The 22,842-nt window shown below is 41.4% G+C and overlaps 1 protein-coding gene across 1 annotated transcript in view; it reads right to left on the bottom strand.

Annotated features, from left to right (window-relative positions):
• Positions 1-8,172: 8,172 nt before the first annotated feature.
• The window catches only part of JPH1 (junctophilin 1), a 135,773-nt gene continuing 121,103 nt past the window's right edge, over positions 8,173-22,842 (bottom strand). The window contains exons 4-6 of the mRNA XM_019498707.2: positions 21,834-22,495; positions 10,707-10,802; positions 8,173-10,531 (exon numbers count right to left, since the gene is read on the bottom strand). Of these exons, the coding sequence (XP_019354252.1) occupies positions 10,722-10,802; positions 21,834-22,495 (743 nt within the window). The 3' untranslated portion in view covers positions 8,173-10,531; positions 10,707-10,721. The remainder of the gene's footprint in view (positions 10,532-10,706; positions 10,803-21,833; positions 22,496-22,842) is intronic.

Genomic DNA, 22,842 nt, shown 5'->3' with positions numbered 1-22,842 from the left:
TCTCTGCATATTTCACCTAATTCTGTGCCATTACAGGGGCCTTAATGCACTGGTGACACTTTCTCTCTTGCTTCCTTCCTGTAGCACTGCATAGTTTTTTTCATACTAAGCAGACTAAGTTTGTCATAGGCTGCTGTGAGGTAATTTGTGGCTGTGGCATGCATGAGGAAATGGACACTTGGAAAAATGTATATTACATGATCACAGGGTCTGGACATGAAAACCCAGTGGTTCCTTCTAGCTCTTAAAGGAGCTGAGCTGCTTGCCAGCAGTTTTTCTCCATGAGGCTGTGGAGCTAGACTTTTCCCTGTTTTTTAAAAAATATTAAACTATTCAGCCATGTAACCTGCTGCATTGGTTCTGCTGCTTAGCAATCAGGTGTGTCAGAATCAGAGCTTTGGCCCCCCAAAACTGGAGGAGATCTATTCACTTATGCCCTTCCCTTGAGGCCCTCTCACTCTGGTGCTGCTGTTTCTGTTCTGGTCTCCTCCAGGTTTTTGGACCATCTTTGAGCTTCATTGCTGTGTTTTTGCAAGATCTCTGAAGCAGTGTCTAGCTGGCCTTCCTAGACCCACTTCCGTTTTCCTCTTGTAGTCCCCACTCAGTCATTCTTCTATTCATTGTATGTCCACATAGTTTCATTTTCCTGGTTCAGTCTTCTCTGTCAGGCCCTCCGCTCTCCATTTGTTTCTCTCAGATTCTTAGGCTCTCATTCCTGTTGCACAGACTTTATTCTCCTCACCTTGTGCTTTGCCCTTAAATCCTCCAACATTCGTAATTTCTTTCCCAGATCCTTAAATGCTTACTTCTTCTGCTACTTCTTTTTTCTCTTCCAGCTCATCAGTGTGTGTAATCTACACTTGTATTCTTATGCAGCACTGTGAGATACTTCATCTGCCTCTTTGGCAAACCTGCCTCCTCTCCCCAAATTCCATCTCTTTTCCCCCCTAATCACCTATTTCATCTTTTATTATTTCCCCCTCTCAGATTTCCTTAGTTTCTTCTAATAATCTCCAGTGCTCCTGATTTTCCTTCCTCCATTTTTTCCTCTCCTCAAATGATTCATCTCACTCCTTTGAACATCCTCTCCTCCTCCTCTCACATCTTACTCTTTCCCTCTTCCTCTTAAATCTCCTTTTCTCCTCCATTCATTTTTCTTACCTTCAAATTTCCCTTGCTCCTAAAGACTGTCACTTGCTTGTTCCTAAATACTTTCTTCCTACCCTGATGACAATGGCCTTTGGTGGTGTAATTTCTTATTTGTTTGTGGAGGCCCGTTGAAACTGATGCCAGGAATATGTCTCTTCGGTATGGTAGGAATGTAATGAAACCATCTACTGTACATGGTAATCTAATTGATTACCTTGCTTTTCACAGGATTTAAGCTGTGTGTAGAATTGGACTCTAGACTCTATGAAATGGTGCTGCTACTCACGCTGCTGCTTCTATAGTAGCAGACCCTGCCTTTTTACGGCTTCCTAAACCATAGACTCTAGAGCAGGGGCGGGCAATTATTTTGGGTGGAGGGCTGCTTACCCAGTTTTGGCAGGCTGTCGAGGGCTGCTTGGGTAGCCTTGCCCCTTAACAGGTGGCCCGCCCCCTGGTCACCATCTTGGGACCAATGTCTTGGGACCAATGTCCCAGGGCCAGCACTGGTGGGGCCCAGAGTGAGGCACAGACTGGCAGGGGTCTGTGGAATTGGGCTGGGCTGCATTAGCAGGGAGGGGGGATCCGGCTCCATAGAGCCCCTGTTGGCTGGGACCCCACACTCCTGCCACCCTGCTCTGGGCCCTGTTGGCACTGGCCCCGGGACACTGGTGCAGGCCCCGTGTTCCCACTGGCCCCCCAGCCCCGTGGTACAGGCGGGGGGCAGTGCACAGCCCTGACCCCTTGCCTGCCAGCAGGGAAGAAGATGGTGCTGAGTGTGGGAAAAAGTGGCACCTTGCCTGCCCCATGGCTGGTGTCCCGTGCTGCAGGTGCTCGCAACCCATGCGGGGCTGTCTGGAGCAGGTGCAGGCAGCCCCAGGCAGGCTGCAGGTGGCTGCAGTGTGGGGTGCTGGGCATGGGGCAGGTGAGGGGCTGCTTTTCCCTGCGCTCAGCACCAGCTTGTAACCCACCCCACTGCCAGCCTGGCAGTGGGGCCGGGTTACAATGTGGTGCTGAGCTTGGGGGGGGGGGGCAGAAAGCAGCCCCTCCCCACCCCAGCTGGCCTGGGGCTGCCTGTGCCTGCTCCAGACAGCCCTGTGCTGTATCTGTGGTATTTTTCTCAACTAAAAATGTAAATAAAGTAAAAATAAGCACCCTTGTCTTAAAATATCAGATACCATTCTAATCTGGTAGACTGCATCACCACAACAGCAAGGTTAAATGAAGTTCAGAAAACCCATTCTTCAAGAACATATAGTGCTTTAACTAACCCAGAGTTGTTGCAACCTGATGGATTACTGAACTACATTCAATAAAAATTGACTTGTTTTTTCTCCTGAAAGCAAGCCAGACAGGTTAGGGGGCTTATTTAGGCCCGGATCAATACTTCCAGTTTTGATGCCATTGTTCTAAAAGTTGAATCAAAACCTCAGAATAAAATCTTCCAAAATTTGGAAGATATTCCATATTTCAGGCAGGTGCATCTTGTTTTATAGGTGTCTCTCTAACTTGCTAGTTTGTAAGGGGTGGCATGAAGCAGCTGATGATGGAAGTAGGAGTGGAAGTGACTTACTGGATTTACTCAAATATAAGATGACCTTGAATATAAGATGAACCCCCAATAATTAGGTCAGGCATGGGGAAACTACAGCCTGTGGGCCAGATCTGTCCGACCAAGGTGTTTTGGCCTGTGGTGGATCACTCAGCCTTGCCCGGCCTAGGCATTGGCACAAGCCTGGGCCATGGTGCAAGTGGTCACCTCCGCTGGCCTCAGGGCACGTGGTAGGGCGGGGGCAACACGGCAACTAGACTCTGCTTCCTGGGAGCCCCTGCAGTGGCAGCTCTTTCCAACCGCTGCTTCCAGTGTTGTCACTGCTGCTGGACCCAGCCCCCTGCTGCCCAGGTACTCTGGCTTGTCCGCCCCACATCCACTACCAGGGGTGCTGGATGGAGTGGGTGAGTGGGTGGGGTCTCCACGGAGCATGATGGTAGGGACAGAAGCTGCAGAGGGAAGGCAAAGGGCAGGGGGCAAGAGACTGCTGTGTGTATGACTATCCCCAACCTGGGCTCAGGGCCCAAGTCAGAGCCACAGCAGTTGCCTCTCCCTCCCTCCACTTCATATGCAGATATAAGCAAAATATAAAACAAGGAGCTTTTTCCCCATGCTATTTTGAAGGTGGGGGAACCTCATCTTGTATTTGAGTAAATCTGGTATATTTCGGCAGTTCCAAATACCTGTTCTTCAGAGTTTCATAGTTGGTAGGGTCGGAAGGGACCTGAGCAGATCAAGTCTAACTCCCTGCCCTGGGGTCTATGTTGTCTTTTAGTGAACTGATGCCATATGCTCATTTGAGGTGTGACATCTTTTCTCCTGAATTTCCCCTGTCAGAGGACTGTTGGAGTAATTAGGATATTGGAAGTACTAGGGAATTGATTTTGTAAAACAATCTGGAGTCTTACTTTTCAATTATCCTCTGCATAAACAGGTCATGTCCTTCAGCTTTTGATTAAATTACAACAAAACCTGAGGCCAGTCTTTGAGAAGCAGAATGAAAACAGTAAAGTCACAAGCTCTAAGTGTATACAGCCTGGACATTTTGGGGAGCTCTGATTTTCCTGGCACAGTCTGGTAAATCAGTCCAACTTAAGACATTAAGATGTAAGGGATGGAGGAGGCACATGGAAGCCCAGTTGAGTGAGCTAGAATGAATTTGCAACACAGGGTATTTTTTCCCCAAGAGCTCCTGCGTTCATATATCAAGTCCTAAAATAATCATACCACACAGTCCACACAGTAAATCAAGAACCCCCAGAGGACTCCAAACTCCAGTTCCTTAGCTGGAGTCAGCTGTGGCAATCTATTCATTTTTTTTCATGATCTTATGAAAGACATTTATAGTGAGTCACTACCCAGATGATATCAGATTTTTCATCAAAGGTGCCAGGATTGACTGGTAATAAAATCAGCTCCAATCTGAAAGCTCTGGACATAGGGGTTTCAGTCACATGGTAACAACCTTAGGAATGAAGAAAATGGGTCAAATGGGAAACGGTGGCCTAACGCATGCATTTCAAATGAAGCAAGTACAATTACTCCAAGAGTTTTTGCAACTGAAGTTGCTCGTATCGGCAGCACCTTTGACCAATATGACTGAGCAGTGTGTCTAATAGGAAAAAAATTGATTCATTAGAGCGAGATCATATGTATTTACAGGACTATTGGGCTCCCAGATCAGTTAGAGACATTAGAGGGATTAAAAATGATTATGTATCAAAGAGACTTCCATAGGAGATCAGGCAAATCTAAAGTCTTTCTTTTTAAAGAAATACTAAATAACTTTCCTCTCTGGAAAAGCCTTTCCTTTTTCAGAATGATACTCTCAATGGCACCCCAGTTGTACCCCAAAAAGCTTCAAATGACTTGCCCTCAAATTATACTAGACAAATTTACTTAAAAATGCAAATAGATAAATAAAAACAAAAGCACCCAAAACAAAACCACTGATACACAAGCCCAACTCCTATCAGATGATGTATTCCAAAAAAAGGAAAAGGTCAAAGATGCCATGACCTCCATTAGGGACTTCATTGTTCCTATCAGTTCTTATCCAGAAAGTGATCAGTTAGCAGTACAAAACCTTGAGACAAACAGATGTAAAACTTCTATCTCCATCCCAGACTAAATGCCAATAGTGCTACAATCTGTTTCTTTCTGAAAGCCTTCTGTTATGGAGCAGATGATACCTGTTTCAGTTCATTTTTAATACAGTAGCCTGTAAATTAGTAGCATACCTCTTTTTTGGCAGATGCTGCTTTTGTTAGTTATTTTCCTGAGGAAGAGAGGGGAAGGAAGGAATTGCGATAGTTGCAGGGATTTCAATATTTGAGACAGATGCTGCAGATGGCTCTACTGGAGCATGTTACCCCATACAGTTCTTTATTCTGCTTAATATTAATTGTGTTCTTCACTATTTCTGCGAATATTAAACCAGGGAATTTGGAAATAGTAAATTTTGAAGGCTTAGTTATCTTCTTCATCTCACTTTTAACTCTCCAGTTTTCAGGTAACCATGCAGGAAGAGGAGAGTAGAATGGGCCATCTCCTCTGACTAGATGAGCATTTAATAAACTATTTCCAGAACCACTTTTATATACTTAGCAGCCATAACTTATGAACATACAGGAATTAAAAATATGAATGTCTTTACGTGGCAGTAGGTTTGTTACATAGCATCCCAGCTTTGTCAGAATTCTTCATTATATAGCTTAGCTATATCTTAATAGGGTTCTTAGCTTCTCTATCTGGACATTACACATGCAATTAATGCCCAGAAAGCTTACTGTGAAGTAAAATACTGCACAGTAAGCTTTCTCCAGCTGGGCATCTACATGTACTCCCTCAGGGATCAGTTCAGGGCAGGGCTACATCACCCCACTGTGCCCCCCTACAGCAGCCAGAAGGAGCTCTAGGCTCTCTTCGGTGCCAGCCTTGGGCTGGCAGGGGGCATCAGAGTCAGGCTCTCGTCTTCTAGGGAGTTGGGGGAAGCTGTCCCACCTCCAGGGCACCTGCCTCCCAGCCCTGTGCCTGGTCTGTGGATCGGGGCAGGGGACTGGGAAAGAGTCTCCTCCCCACAGATCTTTCCCACCCCCCTTGCCCTGATTGGCCAACTGGGGCAGGGGGCTGGGAAAGAGCTGCAGGGGAGGGGAATCTTTCCCAGCCTCCTGCCCTGGTTAGCTGGTGGGGCAGCTAGCAGCGAGCCCCAGAGCCCCTGGCTGGGTGGGGAATCCTTGCCCAGCCAGTGGTGGCTGGGAGCTGTCCCACCAATGAGGCAGCTAGCATTTACAGGTAGCTAGCTAGTATGTACAGATGCTAGTTAACTGTGCAGTAGATTAATATACTGAGTAGTAGCATTTATGAGCACAGTTACATGATGATGCTTTACTGCCCTGTAGATTAGTCTACTGGGCAGTAAAGCATCGCATGTAGACACACCCTCTGTATAAAAAATGTTTGTGCAAATGATTATTTTCTGGACTTGTTAGGAAAGCTTCACAGAAGGGTCACTTTTTTCTTTTCATGAAGTCTGCATTCAGTATGACTGATAGTGGTTTATACTGTAAATGTAAGAGGGAGGTTTTGGTTGAATATATCACAGGACCAGAATTTTTTAACACTGAATCCTTTCTTCCCCTCAGTGTCATATCAATACACAAACTAAAACACTTCCCACCCTAGCTTCCCATCAAATACAAAAGAGGAACCGAGGTTAAATAAAGGATTGTTGTATGTGCTAGGAAGACATTGTATAGATTTTCTCAGCTTTTGGTGCCTCACAGTTGTTCATTTGGAATCTTCCAACAGAAGAGAGAATATCTTGTCTAATTAGACAAATCAATACAGCATAATAAAATAAGTAAGAAAATTTACATTGCTGGAAAAGATGTGCCTCTGGAACAACAGCATTCTGTTTCCACAAGCCACAGGTAAAGTTCCCATTCATCTCCAGTCTCATTATGCCTGAAATTGTGAGAATGAGGAATGATACTATATTTTAAATCTGATTATGAAAACATGGTCTTCTTTATTTCTATGGAAATCCTTTGCTTGTTACTGGGAAGATTTTCACATGAATTGGTTCACTGTCACATTCATAATACTGCAGAAATATTTCATGTCCCACAAATCCCACTTTTGAAGATATGAAGAATATGGTATGATCAGGAAGAGGTGGTTTGATAACATCTTAATCAGATCATCAAAGTACTATAGAAACTTTCTCCCTTCCTTGTTCTCAAGAACTCATTTGTGCAAGGTAGAGTCAAAATAGCCTTTAGAGATGGTTTCTTTATGTAGAAACAGCATGCTTGCAGCTAACTTTATGAGGACAAATTAAGAGTAAATGCACAGCTACCTTCTTAAAAAGCTCCTAAAATGTATTGCCATTAAAGGGAAGCTCCTGAAAACTGCTGTATCTTTTTTTTTCTAGTTCAGGGCTAAATAACTGGTGGTCCATGGGCCACATGTGGCCTACAAAGTGTTGAATTGCAGCTGATGTGCCCTCCCCTCCTCCCACAATTGCTCTGGCTGCAACAGCAGCAGGAGTCTCCAAGTCTCCCCTCCTTCCTCCAACTGCTACTTCCAGCCCTTGTCTCTGTCCTAGGGATGGAGGAGGAGGACTCTGGAGCCATGTGGCTGTGTTGTGCAGCATGGGGGGATCACTACTGCAGAGGTGGTGGGGGGGTGACGTGCAGTGAGGGGGGGCACCCTGTACAGCAGTGGGGACAGTGCCCACATGGATGCATAGTGCAGTGGGGATGCATAGTGGAGGGGAAAAGTGTGTCTGTGGCCTGCAGCCTGTAGGTCTGTGGCTTGCCCTGGTATAGCCCCTGTGGTGTGTGGTACTTGCTGGTGTGGTCTGCGGGGCATGCGGTTCCTGGCTGCTTACACGGGAATGCTTCAGTACTGGTTAGCAAGTAGCTGGAATGGAAGAGGGAAAGAAAATAAAACTCTGTACAGATGTACTTGCTATGTATCCCAGCCAGCTTTGCTAGAGTTCTGGATCCACACGTGTTCTTGGCATAGAACTTTGGTTTAAAGGACATGGCATCTACCTGTTAGTTTTGGACCCGTGCAGATCCTGAGAATGAGGGAAATTTAAAAATCTTTGCAGATTTCTTTCTAGCAAGAGCTATGGGGAGACTATTCACTCTCTGATTTTTAAGGTTTATTAACAATTCACTCAATGAGCATTATTCATGTATCTGAAATTACATAAAAATCCTATCCAGGAAGGTAGGCAAAAGAGGAGAACGGTTGCATAATACAGCTTTCAACGTATTTTGAACTTCTGCTTATAAATTATATATTGCTTGGTAAATCCTGACTCACTTGCAGACAATGCCATTGACTTCAGCTTGCATCAACTTCAAAGGAGCCAGGATTAAGTTTGAAAGAGGTATTTTTCAGGAAAAACACTGTATTACACTGTTTGCATAAACATAACAAAAAACATATCTGCAACTCTGTTAATAACCATGTTTTTATTAGAGCAAATACAGTTGTGAAAACTGTACATTATACATTTTGGGTTTAAGAATTATAAATAGAGAAACTCGTAGATAAAGAGTTAATTCTTTCACAGCAAGAAACTTTAAAGAGACAGTGACATAATTAAGTACATTGGCAGGCTTCATGTGTTGTCCAAAATGTAGAGTACAGTATAACAATCAATTATAAATAGCCTTTCATGTAAAATACAGCTGTGCGCATTTTAGAAAAATACCAACAATTTGTTTTGAGCTTTGTTTTTTAAAAAAGCTTATAAATTGTACATATTTATAAATGGTACTACGTGCTTACTTAAATTTATAAACATTTTCATGAGTTGTGTTACCCATTCTCTCCAGGGCATAAAGTATTTTAAATAAATATTTAATAAGAATTAAATATGTCAGTTAGAAAATTAGCTCCTTTGGGAGGAGATGTGGGGTGGGCTGGGGTGGAAGGAACACTTATCCATGAATCAAAGCTTATGCAGTTACTTTTAAAAATTTGTTCTAATTTTAAAAATCACTTTCCTAAATTTAAAGTAAAGCATAATTTTCTTTTACCCTTTAAAAAATAAATATACAAATTATTTTCATTTGCTCTCTTTCTGCTTTCTTCTTTATTCCACACTGGTCAAAACACAGGATTCTCAACATACTTCTGCAAAAAACACCACTGTGTTACTGCCCTGCTTTAAGCTGTTTCAAGGCTACACAATATTCAGTCCACACCTACGTTACTTTGTGCTGCATCAAAAGATAGCTAATGTAGTCATTAAGTAACTTCTCAATTAAACCATGCAAACAATTATAAAGTTTACAAACAGATTTAAAAACTATAAAATATGAAATCTTTTCTAACAGAGAGAAAATAAACCATATTCCATCCAAGCCCTTTGCTTTTTATGTTTTAAATTAAAATATTTACTTTCAAACGACCACACCACATACAATTTCTTTAAGTAAATAAGCATGCTTTTTGAGTCATATAGGGTACAATAATTACAGTGTAATGGCACATAAAAGAAACATGATCATATTGTAACAAAGGACTGTAAAACTACTTAAGACAAACGTTCCAAATGAATTACTGAGGCTTTAATTTCTTTTTTTCTGAGGTAAAATTATGGATGGACTTTAAAGACACTGAAGGCATCAGATTGATAACAATCATTTTAACAGATCTAAATGCTCTACCTGAATGTATTCAACACACAGCTAGTAGTTTAAAATTCTGATACTTTACGCATATTAACTAGCTTAACTTTCATTGGCATTAATGTGCACTCAGATGAGACTAACTGCTGGCAAAGTATCTCAGTGTTGAAACATAATCATTCAAATCACCAATTACCACAACACCGGAGTCAGAAAAAACACCATGCAAAACTTGTATCTTTGATATTCTACCTTCCTTTTTTAATGTACTGATAACTGCCTGAAGATTCTCCCCTTGTCTCTTAAATAATTTTGCTTGCTATTGACACAAGCATTTGAGCATGTTTAGGAAGATATAAACAGCATCTTAAAATTTTATCATTACCATATATTACCTACGAAAACTTAAAGTAAAAAGACTTTATAGGCTTAGGAAAATGAGTTTCAAGAATTATACCTTCAAATAAAAAAATATATGTTTACTATAACTCTATCTTCTGCTTCTGCTGCTAGGTGCAACTAGTAAATGTTTCCAGGCTGGACTATGTACTATGTCATGGCTATACATCAGGTTTAATAAACAACAAATGAACAGAATCATGCACAAGCAAATGAAATTCAATCTCCCAGAACATTGCAGGAGATGTTAAAAGCAGCAGGTAATGGAATAAGACTGGTGAGTGATGCTGCTAACTATTTCTTCTAATGAGATAGGAGTGAACGCTGGAATCACTTCCACAGCAACAGAATCCTCTGACCACATTCCTCTGGCAGTCGTTTTCCCATCTCCCCACTAAAAACATCAGACGGTAAAATAGTAAAGCAGCTGTTAGCTTCCATCAACAAAAAGTGCAGCTCCGTACATTTCCAGTTTAGTCACACTGCTGGAACAGATGGAGTAGCCAACGTGCTTCACCGGCTGGGCTGCTTCAGCGGATTTTTTGTGTTTGTTTTCCAACACGGCTGCTTGCTTCAACTTTCAGAGGACCCCAGAGCCACAGATCATCAGCAGCGAGACTGATCGGGCCCCTGGCTGAATTTTCCAAGTTTCATCTCTCTTGCGTCTCATCCTAATTGCAAGCCTCCTTCCCTGTGTCTGAGTATGACTGGTGCCATTTAAAAGGCTGATGACACAACTGCAGAGAATTGTGGGCTAACACCACTAGTTGTCATGACTTCACTGAAGGGTCAAAACAGTTACATCGTTAAATAACTATGTTGAATCACATTCAGGCATAGCTAAAATTAAAGTGGGGAATATTAAAAGTTTGCAAATTCATCTTTACAATTTGAACGGGCTGTTTTAAATTGAGGTGGATTACAGTAATCTTAAATGAAAACAAAACTTTTCTTACCTTTCCTAATTCCAATCAAGTTAGAAAATGGACAAAAAGAATGGCTAAACCAATATTCAACAGCATTACCAGGGCAATCATGACTGAGTTAGGACCCTGAAAATAAAATAAAATGGATTCTGATTACATTTTTTTAATAAAGATGTCAAACGAACCTAATGTAGCCCTGAACAAAGTGCAGACTGTACAAGAACTGACAATAGCAAACATGTATTGATCCTGTCTTGACCATATGACCTTCCTTTGGAAGATTAATTACATTTAAAGGTACAAATTCTGCTCCTGATAAACAAAACACTTAAACTCATTATTTCTGGCATTCAGTTGTGCTAAATACCATCTGTGTGCAAAATGCAAGGGATGCAGTAAAAGCAGGTGAGATTAAATGTGGTGTCACACTGGTTTAATCAAATCAGGATTAAGTTGTTTTTCTGGGAAACGTGATTGTACAAATGAAAGCAAAATATTGCAGATAAAAACTATGCCAGGTTTTTATAACAAAACTCAAACCCAACAATCTTAAGGGAAAGAATTAGAACATAGGATTTCTTCCCTTGTTTATGTTTTTTCAGAGTCCAGTCTCTCTCTAATGTGGGAAATATAATTGTGAATAATGTAAAACCAGATACTGGAATGGTGTTTTTCTTGGAATTCCTCTTTTTTCCTTTTCTTCCACAAGAAATATGACCAACAAAAAGATATCAAATAGCTGTTAGTAAAATAATATCCCCCAGAAATCTTTCAGTAAAGCCTTAAATTGTAATTTAAACATCTGCAGAATTACAAACCTGCCTTTGCTCTTACTGAAGTTAATGGTACAATTCTCTTATTTTTATAAATGGAAGCAGTTACTTTTGTGGAGAAAGATGGAAGTCGAAACAGAAAGCACTAGCTAAATTTCAAAAGTATTAGAAAGCTGGTTCTTAATTGTTCTCTAGAGTCCTGACCTTTATATGAAATGGATAACAAAAGTTCCAGTCCAGCTATGTACAACTTCTTCTACTATAAAAGAGACCATTAGGACACTGCTTAATGTTCATTTATGAATAATTTGGAATTTATACTTAGCAGAAGGTGATCCTTTATTTCTGGTTTCTCCTTCTAAAACATTTGGTTACTTATGAGCAGGGATCCTGGTTTTCCCTGATAATCCCCCCCCCGGCCAAATTCTCTGATAAAAAACCCAAAATCCGTGATAAAAATTAAAGGCCCCCCACGGTTCCCCTCAGCCCTGCTAGTGCCCCTCACTCCCCCCCCATAGCCTCTGCAGTCCCGCTCGTGCCACTTACACAGACGAGCTTACACGAACCAGTGTGACACCACGTGTGTTGCCCACAACAGCCCCCCAGCCCTACACACACAGGCACAGGCGCACACAGACACAGACAGACCTACACCCCCCACCCCAGCAGGTAGGTGCGTGTGGGGGGGAAAGGAAGGGGTTGTGGGGGAAGATCAAGAATAGGGGGAGGAGTACATCTCTGTACCTGCTCCCGGGGGCGGGGCGGGGCGGGGCAAGGGCAGTGGTGCTCCTAAGCAGGAATTACCCCCTCCTCTCTGCCTTGCGGAGAGGTGTTGTTTTCTTAATGGGGCCATAAACACCGAGTTAGGAGTGATAAACACTGTTATCAATTCCCTGCTAGGCTAATCAGAGCATCCTGCTGGTGCCTGGCCATGCCCTTTCTCAGCTCAGTGCTGTAGAAGGAAGGGAGGGCTGCTCTAGTGTCCCCTGACTTTTAGCCTGAGCCACTGTAGGCATGTGCCTTCAGTCTGGGATGTCTGTGCAGTTACAAAGTGATTTAGCCTAGCCAGGTTAGACTAACCTGCAAAGATTAAATTAATTCAGACTCAGGCTTTTTGATCGATGAACACTGTTATCAATTCCCTGCTAGGCTAATCAGAGCATCCTGCCGGGGCCTGGCCATGCCCTCACTCAGCTCAGTGCTCAGTACTGTGGAAGGAAGGGAGGGCTGCTCTAGTGTCCCCTGACTTTTAGCCTGAGCCACTGTAGGCATGTGCCTTCAGTCTGGGATGTCTGTACAGTTACAAAGTGATTTAGCCTAGCCATGTTAGACTAACCTGCAAAGACTGAATTAATTCAGACTCAGGCTTTTTGAATGTCTGTCCCTAGCCAAAAAGCGAACGTTCATTGTTAGAGAAACAAGGAAACAAAAAGCCTACCAACCATCTTACCTATACTGTTTATTCCTAAAGTGCAAAAGGAAAATGCAAATGATCCATACAAACTTTGGGTTACGGCAAGATCACTGGATTTAATGAGGGAGTAGCAGATTCATTTGGAGTTTAAACAGAAGTTTTTGCACTTACTGCAAAAGGTACCTATTGTAAAATTTTCACTGTATTCAAGGACGATAATAAATATTATTAACAACTACTTGATAGTTTAAAAAACTGCCACTGTAGATTTCCATTTGTTGGAGTAGGGTAATTGGAAGGCCTATATTAAATAAATGGCATTTGAGCCAATACTATATCAGATGGTATTAAAATAACCTTAATGATATAAAGTCTAATCCTCCTAACACTTTTTACCCAGACTAGTGCTTACTATTGTTAGTAGTTCCTTCAAGACAATGGGAACAGTACTTCGAATAATATGCACTAGACCTGGTAATAAGTGTTTTCAAGGACTTGATGCAGAGTATGCAGCACAGTACAATCCACTTATTAAGAGAGCTGCAGAGAGGCCTTTATTCTTGGAGACATGAAGTAACAATTAACAGAGGACCCTGTTTTAGTGGTGCTGCTGAGTTCAAGCAGGCAGAGAGGCTGTCAAATAAATAGAAAGGACCATAGAGATGGAAAGAGGCATGCTATTTGGACTTGAATAAGGATTTAGCTGCCTCTCTGCCCACCTAGTAACTTGGCAAGTGTGAAATACTGAGTGTGAAGGCCCATATCATATAGTTAGCATGGCAGTCTCTTACCCTTGGTACTAAATGGTCTAAATGGCCATTTTTCACCTGCATAAATGTCCTTTTTGGCACTTATATGCAGTTTACCATTCCATTGCTCTTTGTTACCCTTATTGCATGAATGTGTAAGCATACATGCATATACTTAGCATACAGAGTAGACTGTGCACTGGCTGGACAGGGGTTCCACGCTTCATGAAAAACTCAAGTCACCTGTTTCCTGGATGCATGGCCTACCCACTCACCTAACTGGAGCTAACATACAGGAGGGCCTTCCTCCTCCTCCATCCTTCTGGGAATTTAGCCAGCATATGCCTGTGTGTAGCTATGTAGCTGCCTGGCTAGTACATAGCCACCTGAGTGTGTGCAGTATATGTGTATATGCTTACTGCAGGGATAATAGAATCACTGTTCTATGCAGCTAGGTAAGTGCCTTTTAGGGCACAAAGGGCACAGATTTTTGCTGTTAGTGCTTAAGAAATGAGATCACAGCTAACAATAGACTGTAAAGAAGCATTTTGCTTTCTGCACAAATTGCTGCTAAAAGGCAAGTGAAAATAAGGGTAAACACAACCTGTGTTAGGCTGAAACTAAATCAGTAACAAAAAGTCTAGAGGTAAGATTTCAGAAGTGACTAATGATTTTTGGTACCAGTTTCTGGAAGCCCAATTGTGGCACCAAAATTGCAAGCAATTTCTAAAAATCTTCCCATGTCACTAAATTATCTGCAGTTTTCCTACTTAAGCATAATTCCTTCTCCATCCCAATCCCATTCACTGGTACCATCTGCTGCTGAGTTTATACCAGTGTCTTCGCTGCAGTTAACTCAAGATTTTTCATGGTTGGGTGTTGCCTCTGTCCCCTCTTGTCTATCAATCCTCCAGGATCTTCACACAATTTTTCCCATGTGCCCAAAGTGTCATTTGCCTTCTCTTTCAGTTCACTGGGAAAGAATCACAGAGTTGTTCAATTCATAGCTGCACAGGGAAGCATTCCCCCGAGAAGCGAAAGTACCACACTGAGGAGAGTATGGTGACACTGAGGAACTAGTAACTCAAGTGAAGCTGTTGCTTCACATCATCTGATGAAGTAAGTCCACTGCTTATGAAAGCTTATGCTATAGATCTCTAATTTATGTAGTTTATAAGGTGCAAATCCACCCTGATTTCTGCCTGACTTGAGACTAACATGGCTAACTACCCCTCTCTTTTCATATCCAGGCCTTGCTGAAACCAGGTCCCATCATTCACATTAATCCTACTCTTATCTGATCAGATTATAAACTAATAATGAGTAAGGGTTCAGGATGCTCCCCAGGGAAAACTGCTCTCAGAAAATTGCTCCTGCTGGTTTCAGAATAGACTTATCTCACTGATGTGGTATGTCCATACTGCACACCAAAGTACACCAGAGTCCTGAATCAGTTTGGGGCCTCTACATACTACAGTAATACTGGGCCAAGATTTGCAAAGGGAGCAAAAAGAGTTAGGTCCCTTAATTCTATTGACAATCCATAGGAGGTGGATGGATACCTTGAAAGTGTCTTTTGAAAATCACAGCCACAAACAATAACCAATACTGGGTGGAACTCTGACACTACAGTCAATGGGAGTTTTTCCTTTTGAGTTCAGCATTGAAGCCAGGGTTTTTTCATTATCTATAAAACACCCTGAACTGTAGTCTGAATGGTATGACATGTACGTCAGGCAGCATTTGGTTGAATAATAACTTGGGGCTGAAGCTGAACTAGCAAAAGAAAGATAATGGGGGCTAGGGCTCAGCCTAGCAACAGATCACTATTTTGCGGAAGCATCTGTCTGTTTGATGATCTCTTTCATAAGTTCAAACTAATGAAGATTAAAGGCAGAATCTATAGCAAGAAAGGGTCTAGGATGTACAAGAAGAGGTCTTACCTAGAGGAAGTAATCTCAGGAAAAAGTGGCAGTAAAAATTATTGTTGCACATCTTAAGTAAAACATGAGGAAAAAGGGAGCCATGGTGAGTACGTAATGCTGAACTAGTGAGTTTATACTGTGTTGAGACAAATGAGGGCTTGTCCTATTCATCCTGGTGTATATATTTCACTTCCTCTTTTGATAATTAATACTCTGAACCCAACATGGAACTTCCTGAGGCATCTCAAAATGATCAGACAGTAATTCTAGATAGTTCTATTTTATACGTGGATATGCTACAACAAACCCAGTCTTCACTCTTTACACGCCTATGCTCTGAGCATTAAATACATTAAGGTGAAACATCATTAATAAGAACCTTAATGCCCTGCAGGAGCTCAAAATAGCAAAAGGCAAAATTAGTCTGTGCTGTCCAGGATTGACCAAAACAGGTACAATAAAGGTGCCACAGCAGAAAAGATTTTATTCTACATAAAACTCTCCTTTTATTTTTTAGGCAATAATAAACTCTTCGGTAGTTAAACACAATCAGGAAATGGAATTTCAGTTACAATTTCTGTGCCCACTTACAGGGCTTTCAAGAGTGCTGTATCTTCTGCTGTATCTTCCTACAATTCATACTGCTGTATCTTCCTACAATTACAGCATGTCTACACAAGACATATTAATGAGCTTAGCCTAATTTAATGTGCATTACAGGTGTGCATCTACATGCGTGTACTCTTAATGGCGAAAAATGGCGAAATTAGGCTAATCGTGCCTAAATTTGATACTTGCAAATGCAGGTATCACATTTAGTCGCGAGTAGTTAAAGTACATTAGCGCATGTGTAGACACCTGTCTGGCACTAACTTTAGTGCTGGGTCTGCCCAGACACTAGGGGCACATGGCAGGGCTGCAGGGACTTGTTGCTAACTTTAGTGCCAAGTATACTGACTTCAGTGCCAAGTCCCTGCATGTGTAGACACCTGCCAAAAATCGTTTAGTGTGCATTAGCTTAATGCACATTAAATTTAGTCTCACTTAAATAACCATGTAGACATGCCCTTAGGGTATTACATTGTATAATTATTAGAAGTTTACAGTGAAAGACCAATAAACCCCATATCACTTGATATTCTGTATATAGTACTGTAATAGTCTTAGGTCTATGGGATAAATGTAGCTAAGTGCTCAGTGTGGTTTAAACCCCACTTATTCTATGGCAGTGGTTCTCAACCTTGATAGACCCTTGGAAAATGCCATCTCTTAATTTTCACTTGTTTTTTGACTCTAGAAAAATAAGAGCATTTCTTCTGTTGCAAAGAACTCAAAGAATAGGTCAGAATGTTTTCAACATTATGGATTTCTATTTAAAATCTCCTGGTTTATCTTTGTGAATCATGCTTGCACACATAACAGTGCTAATGTTACATGGCACCCTGTGGCACCCTTGAAAGGATCCTGTGGCACCCTGATTAAGAATCACTGCTCTAAGGATACTCTTTTCTGTATAAGACAGCTATGCCGTTTTTTCCATCAGTCCTCTAATTAAGCTAATATGGAAACAAATAAGCAAAAGAATCATTCAGTGCTTGCAGGCAAGGCATAAAGCATTATCTCTTCATCCCTTTGACAATGATTTTAGCCTAATCTGATTTAGCTCCAATGATTTTTCAATTCCTAGCTCAATGGATGGGTAACAGTAATTTACTGATGATCTCTGTTTGCCAAAGGCTCAGAGTAGAACTAGAATTAGGACAAAGGTTTCTTTGAGGTTAAAACACTGGTCATGAAAATTAATGAGAAAAATCTTCAAACAGCATTAATAGCAATTATATACTGACCCTCTTCCTCACTCTGGTAGGCTTGCGGGCTTATCTCTTGTTGATTTACTTCTTTTACAATTTAAAAAATGCAAATAAGCAAGAGAATTTGCAGTGTCTAGTAACATAGTACATATGCTGGAGAAATCAGGATACACACACATTCTTATAGAACATATATATTTTTACATCTATAGAAGATGCCTTCATCATGAGAATAAGCCCTTAAGCCATAAATGCCTTCCTTTCACACATGCCACTTATGTTATCAAGACTGATGTGTTTAATGCATTTTGAGAGAGGCAGAGGGACAAATTCTGCATCAGTGGAATAAATAAACATGTAAAGATATTAAAAGAATATAATGTATTTATATATCCTCCCTACTTCTAGTAGGCCCTGCCCTGGTTATTAGAGAAGGTAGAATTTGGCATGCAGAGGGGCTCTATCAAGTAATAAAGTCAGTGGTTGGGTCTGTTCCTAGTCTTGGTTTGGTTTGGGAGGAGTGGTAGAAAAGATAAGATTTGGCTTGAAATGCTTGTAACTGGGCTAAGCCAAAAATTTAAATGTTAGACTGAAATTCTGTCCATTGATCACTTGAAATTTGGCTCCTTCATGGTAATGTATGATTCATCCACATATGTAAAGGGACTTTATGGCCACAGCATCACACTTGAAAGTTCAAGTTCAGCTGATTATCTATCATCCTCTCCTTTTAACCCTTGGTCTCTTTCAGGGCCTATGCCTCCCAGGGTAGAGTCCTTGTCCTGTAAGCATGGCCTGCATTCTTTGTTCCTAGGAGCATGTCTTGACATGTAGCTGTGTTAAAACACACATTGTTTGCTTGCCTCTATCCTACCAGTTGATCCAAGATGCTCTATATCAGTGATCTGTCTTATTATTGGCCACTTCCCTAATCTCTGCAAATGATATAGGAAATTATTTTGTCTTCTTTTGGGTAGTAGATTCTGGGCCAAGCGCTTATCCTAGCCAGACCCCACTAGAAACAAATCTGCTTAATGATGATTCTCCATTTACATTTTAAGACATCAGTTAGCTACATTTCAATACACAGTTTCTTTAGCCAAAGTTGTGACGATAAGTAAAGTGTCCTACAGAAGTCAATCAAATTTGTAACTTTGTATAAAAATGCAGTCAATTCAACAACATCTGTTTTCTTAAAATTCCCCTGATCGGCAATAATTAGCATCTTTAGCCTTTTTAAAATATTGGCACAGGTTAGCTTTTTTTCTAATCCTGTGGAATTACCCTAGTGCAGTGGTTCTCAACCTTTTTGTACCAGGACCCATTTGTAAACATCAAAGGCCAGTCCCGACCCACTGCCCCTCACTCCTGACCTGCTGCCCCAGCCCCTCACTATGTATGCGTGGGTGGGGGTGGGGGTTGGGGGATGGCATGTAGGGCGGGGGGAGGGGGGGCTGGCAAGCAGCCCCTTGCAGGCTGGAACTCTGCCAGCCTGCAAGGGAAAAGCCATGGTTTCCCACGTTTTTCTCCTTTAAAGGATAACCCATTTAAAAAATTTGTTGATCATCCATTTTTAAAGTTTGTTTGCAACCCTTTCATATATTCTTGTGACCCACTTTTAGGTCGCGACCCACAGGTTGAGAAACATTGCCCTGGTGTTCCAAAGCTTGTTGAAAGATCAGCATTAATGGTGAAGTAAGCCTCTTGGCCAACTCTTTCAAAACACTTGGATGAAAGTTATCCGGACTGGATCATTTACAAATGCCTAACTTTAAGAGTTCACATTTAATATTTGCTGAAATTACTGCTGGAATGGAAAGTATGTCATCACAGTCATAAGTACATCATCTGCCTTTCTCTCACAACAAAGAAAAAACTTGTTTGCATTCTTATTGACAATTTTATCATTTCTATATCAGAACTGAATGTCACGGCATAGTGGTCTAAAGATATATTTTTAAACTTTTAATTTCCAGACATATGTCCATTTAATATTTCTATTAAAAATAAAAAAGGAAAACCAAATTTTTCATTTTCCAGGAAAAAACGATTTATTGCCTAGATTAAAAGAATACTCTTCACTTTTTGTCTAAATTTGTGCCATTTTTGAGGTGCAGTTCAGTAACATCCCACCTGAAATATTAATACACGTGTGAAATCCTAGGTACTTCAATGGAGATCTATGTATTCTAGTTCTCAGATGAGAATGAATTCAGGCATCTGAAAACACAGCTATTGTGCATGCTCAATGTACACTATTTTGAATGAGAAGAGCATGCATGCTGCTGGCTGAATCTTGTCCCAGGTTGTTTGGGATTCACAAACTGTGCATATCTACTTCTCTTGGAAGGCCTGATTTGTTAGCTTACCACCTAGCCCAAGGCTTGGTCATATATGGCCTGTGGAACTTCCTGCCTGGGATACAACTGAGACTTCTCCCTGTTGCCAAGCAATGTAGCAAAGGCCACCCTGGTGGCCCATGCTCTGTGTCTGATCAGGGCTCCATGCAGCTGGGTGGAGGGTTACCTACTGGCACCATGCAACCAGGAGAAGTGGTGGCAGAAGTGGCTGCGTTGGGAGTACTGGCCCACCTTGGTAGACCCAAGCCAGGTAGATTTGTTGCATTGATGCATAACCTTGTTGACACCTAGGTTAGCCTATAGCCTAATGGCTAGCACACATTTCTTGGAAGTGAGATGTGGGTTTAAACCCCGCAAGCTGAAGAAGGCCTAGAATCCAGGCCTCCCATTTTCTGAGCAAGTGTATTAACCAGAGGGCTACTGGGAAAAAAATGGATAGACCCTCCACCTCTTTTGATTCAATAAGACCATGATGTTATTGGCAATATTTGGCTAAGTTTTTTGGCAAGGATGTCAGAATGACTCAGTTTGGGTTGGAAGCTGGCAGGTATCAGGGCCCAGCTGCAACTGTTACTTCTCCCCATCACTTTCCTGAGCTATAGCACAGTGAAAGTCTTCCTCTACTGGAGCTCATACCTCCCAACTGCGGTGCAGCACAAGCAGAGCTCTCCTTCCCTGGAGCCCCAGGTAGTTGACTAGTATGGAATAGGGAGGGCCTCTCACTGCCAAAGCCATGGCTCTGTGGGCTGGATCCAAAGGCTCTGCAGGCTGGCTCTGGGCTAAAGGTTGAATGTTGTTTACCTCTTCCTTAGATCATTAAAGCCTAGCCAGTGGCTTTGGGTTGTAATTCTCCCGCTAGCACAAACACCTAACTCAGCTTCAGGGAATTTACTAACTTCAGATGAGAAGCAGAATTCTAGACACATGCTGCTCTTTCAAACTGCCTGTTGGCTGTCCTATGCATCACCCTGTGTAGCATGATGAATGCTGTACATTCCAGTTAAAAGGCACTTGTGGATCTCCATTCAAGTTATGGAGACCCAAGATGCATAACTTGTTTTTGGAATTCCACTTATGGAATGTGCATGACTTAACTCTAAGTGGCACACTGTAAGGGTGAGTTGCCATTATAATGTACCTTAAAGTCAGTGCCTTACTCCTTAAATTACCTTGCATTAGGTCTGTAATGACATCTAATGAGTATATTTTTAAAAAGCCTGTTAAATAGTACACTTTCTAATTTTTAAATGGTAGATTATTATGTAAGTACCAGGTCAAAATATCATCTTTGTAGCTGTTTAATGAGACTTTTTAACGGGGACTTTAATAGCATCTACCATATAGTACATATAGGCTGATAGAAAGACTGTTTTTTATACGGATGTTGGGGACTAAATTCTTCTGTGGCATAACCCCCTTTAGGTATTTAAGAATTTACAATGAGAACAATTTTGGCCTGTTATTCCTGTTCTGCCAAAGTGTAAAAATGCACACAGGCCTTCTGAGTGATACATTGTAGTAGTTTTATAACCAATTGTCCAATAATCTATCATTACCTGGTCAGCAAAAGCCCTCATGACTTTGGAAATTGCTTTTTACAAGGCCTGTACATAATGGTCCCTGTGTGGATAATGTTTACATGTGAACTGACTGCAAAGTTGCATTGAAGTTATAAACAGTTTGATGATAGTTATCAGTGAATCCCACTGGTACTTTAAACATTAATGGAAAATTGTTTGTTAAATTTAAAAAAAATGGATTTTTGCACCTTTTTTAGATATCTGTTCAGTAACTACTATGTTCTGACAGCAATCTAGCTGTATAAACACCATAGTCAAAATATGCAGGTAAGAAAGTGCAATAAATATATGTTGAGGGCAGTTTATGCAAAAAAAATCAATATGCTTCTGTGTGCAATGTTCTTACTGTTATAGCAATGCACAGAGATTTATTTTAAAAATCTGCCACTATTAACATCTTGACTAGTGTATTTTCAAGAGAGACACCAGTGAGAGCTGGAACTCCTATTTGGGCATAATCCAGCCTTTCTTATACAGATGAAACTCCTACAATGAGTTTTGTACAAGAGATGCAGTGAGACCAAGGGGTGACCTATAGCACTTACCGAACACATATCCACTTCTTTTTCCACTGATGAATGGGACTCATTATTAGCTGGATTCTTTGGTGCGGCAAACTCAGGTTTCTTTACTTTTGTATCAGGTTTGTTTTCTTTGGCTTCTGGCTTAGTCACAGATCTGGCAGGACTTGACTTCTGTGGTGGTGGTATCCGTGCAAGTGCTGAAGATGATGGATTGGCATCTTCATCTTCTCCCCTATGCTCATGTGGATGCAGTGTTGGATTTGATTTTACATAGTAGCCATGGTAATGATCATGCAGCTCCCCATTCCCTGTACTGCTGGGATTGTGGTAGGCTGAAAGCTTTGGCTGATATTTCACAGCTACCTCCTCCTTCACAGGTGCCTTTGAATACAGAGGCTTGTTGATTGTGGGTGTTATATTCTCACTAGCTAAAATCTTTTTTTCTTGACTGAGTCTTGCCCCTGAGCTGGAGTTTTGCCTTTTCAGCTGTTTTGCAGGAGAAGGCTTAACAGGAAGAGGAGGGCTGTGCCTTGGGCTTGTTTCGGGAGTCCCAGGTGGTGTAGTGCCTTTTCGATAAAAATGAGGAGACTCTTTGGGGGAAGGTGGCTTTTCCTGAACCTTTTCTTCTGGTTTCTCTTTAACCTCCATCCCTTCTTGAAATTTTTGTTTGATATAATCAGGACCTGCAAAACAGTATAACAAGATGTTAAGATCAAAGCAAGAGAAGGACCTGACAGCAAAGCTGTCACATGGTGGTTGTGGATCTGGAACACCATGCTGAAATACAGAGATAAAGTAACAACTTGCTTAGTTAGGGGCTATTTTATTATAAGGCAGTTGCCAACAGAAATTCTTTATGTTTGCTTTCTACTTGGTGACTGGGCTTTTTCACTATTGGGTTGATCACTATTGTATCAGCCTTGGAAAAGGTCATATAAAATGCACTAAATCTGTTTCCAAGTTACTGAACGACTGAAGTTTAATTTGTTTCATATACACACCTGCTATTTTTCTGAGATCTCTATCTTGT

The sequence above is a fragment of the Alligator mississippiensis genome, chromosome 3 (genome assembly GCF_030867095.1).
Source record: "Alligator mississippiensis isolate rAllMis1 chromosome 3, rAllMis1, whole genome shotgun sequence".
Classification (NCBI taxonomy): domain Eukaryota; kingdom Metazoa; phylum Chordata; order Crocodylia; family Alligatoridae; genus Alligator; species Alligator mississippiensis.
The sequence above is the reverse complement of the archived record's forward strand: the minus strand, read 5'-3'. Positions and strand labels throughout refer to the sequence as shown.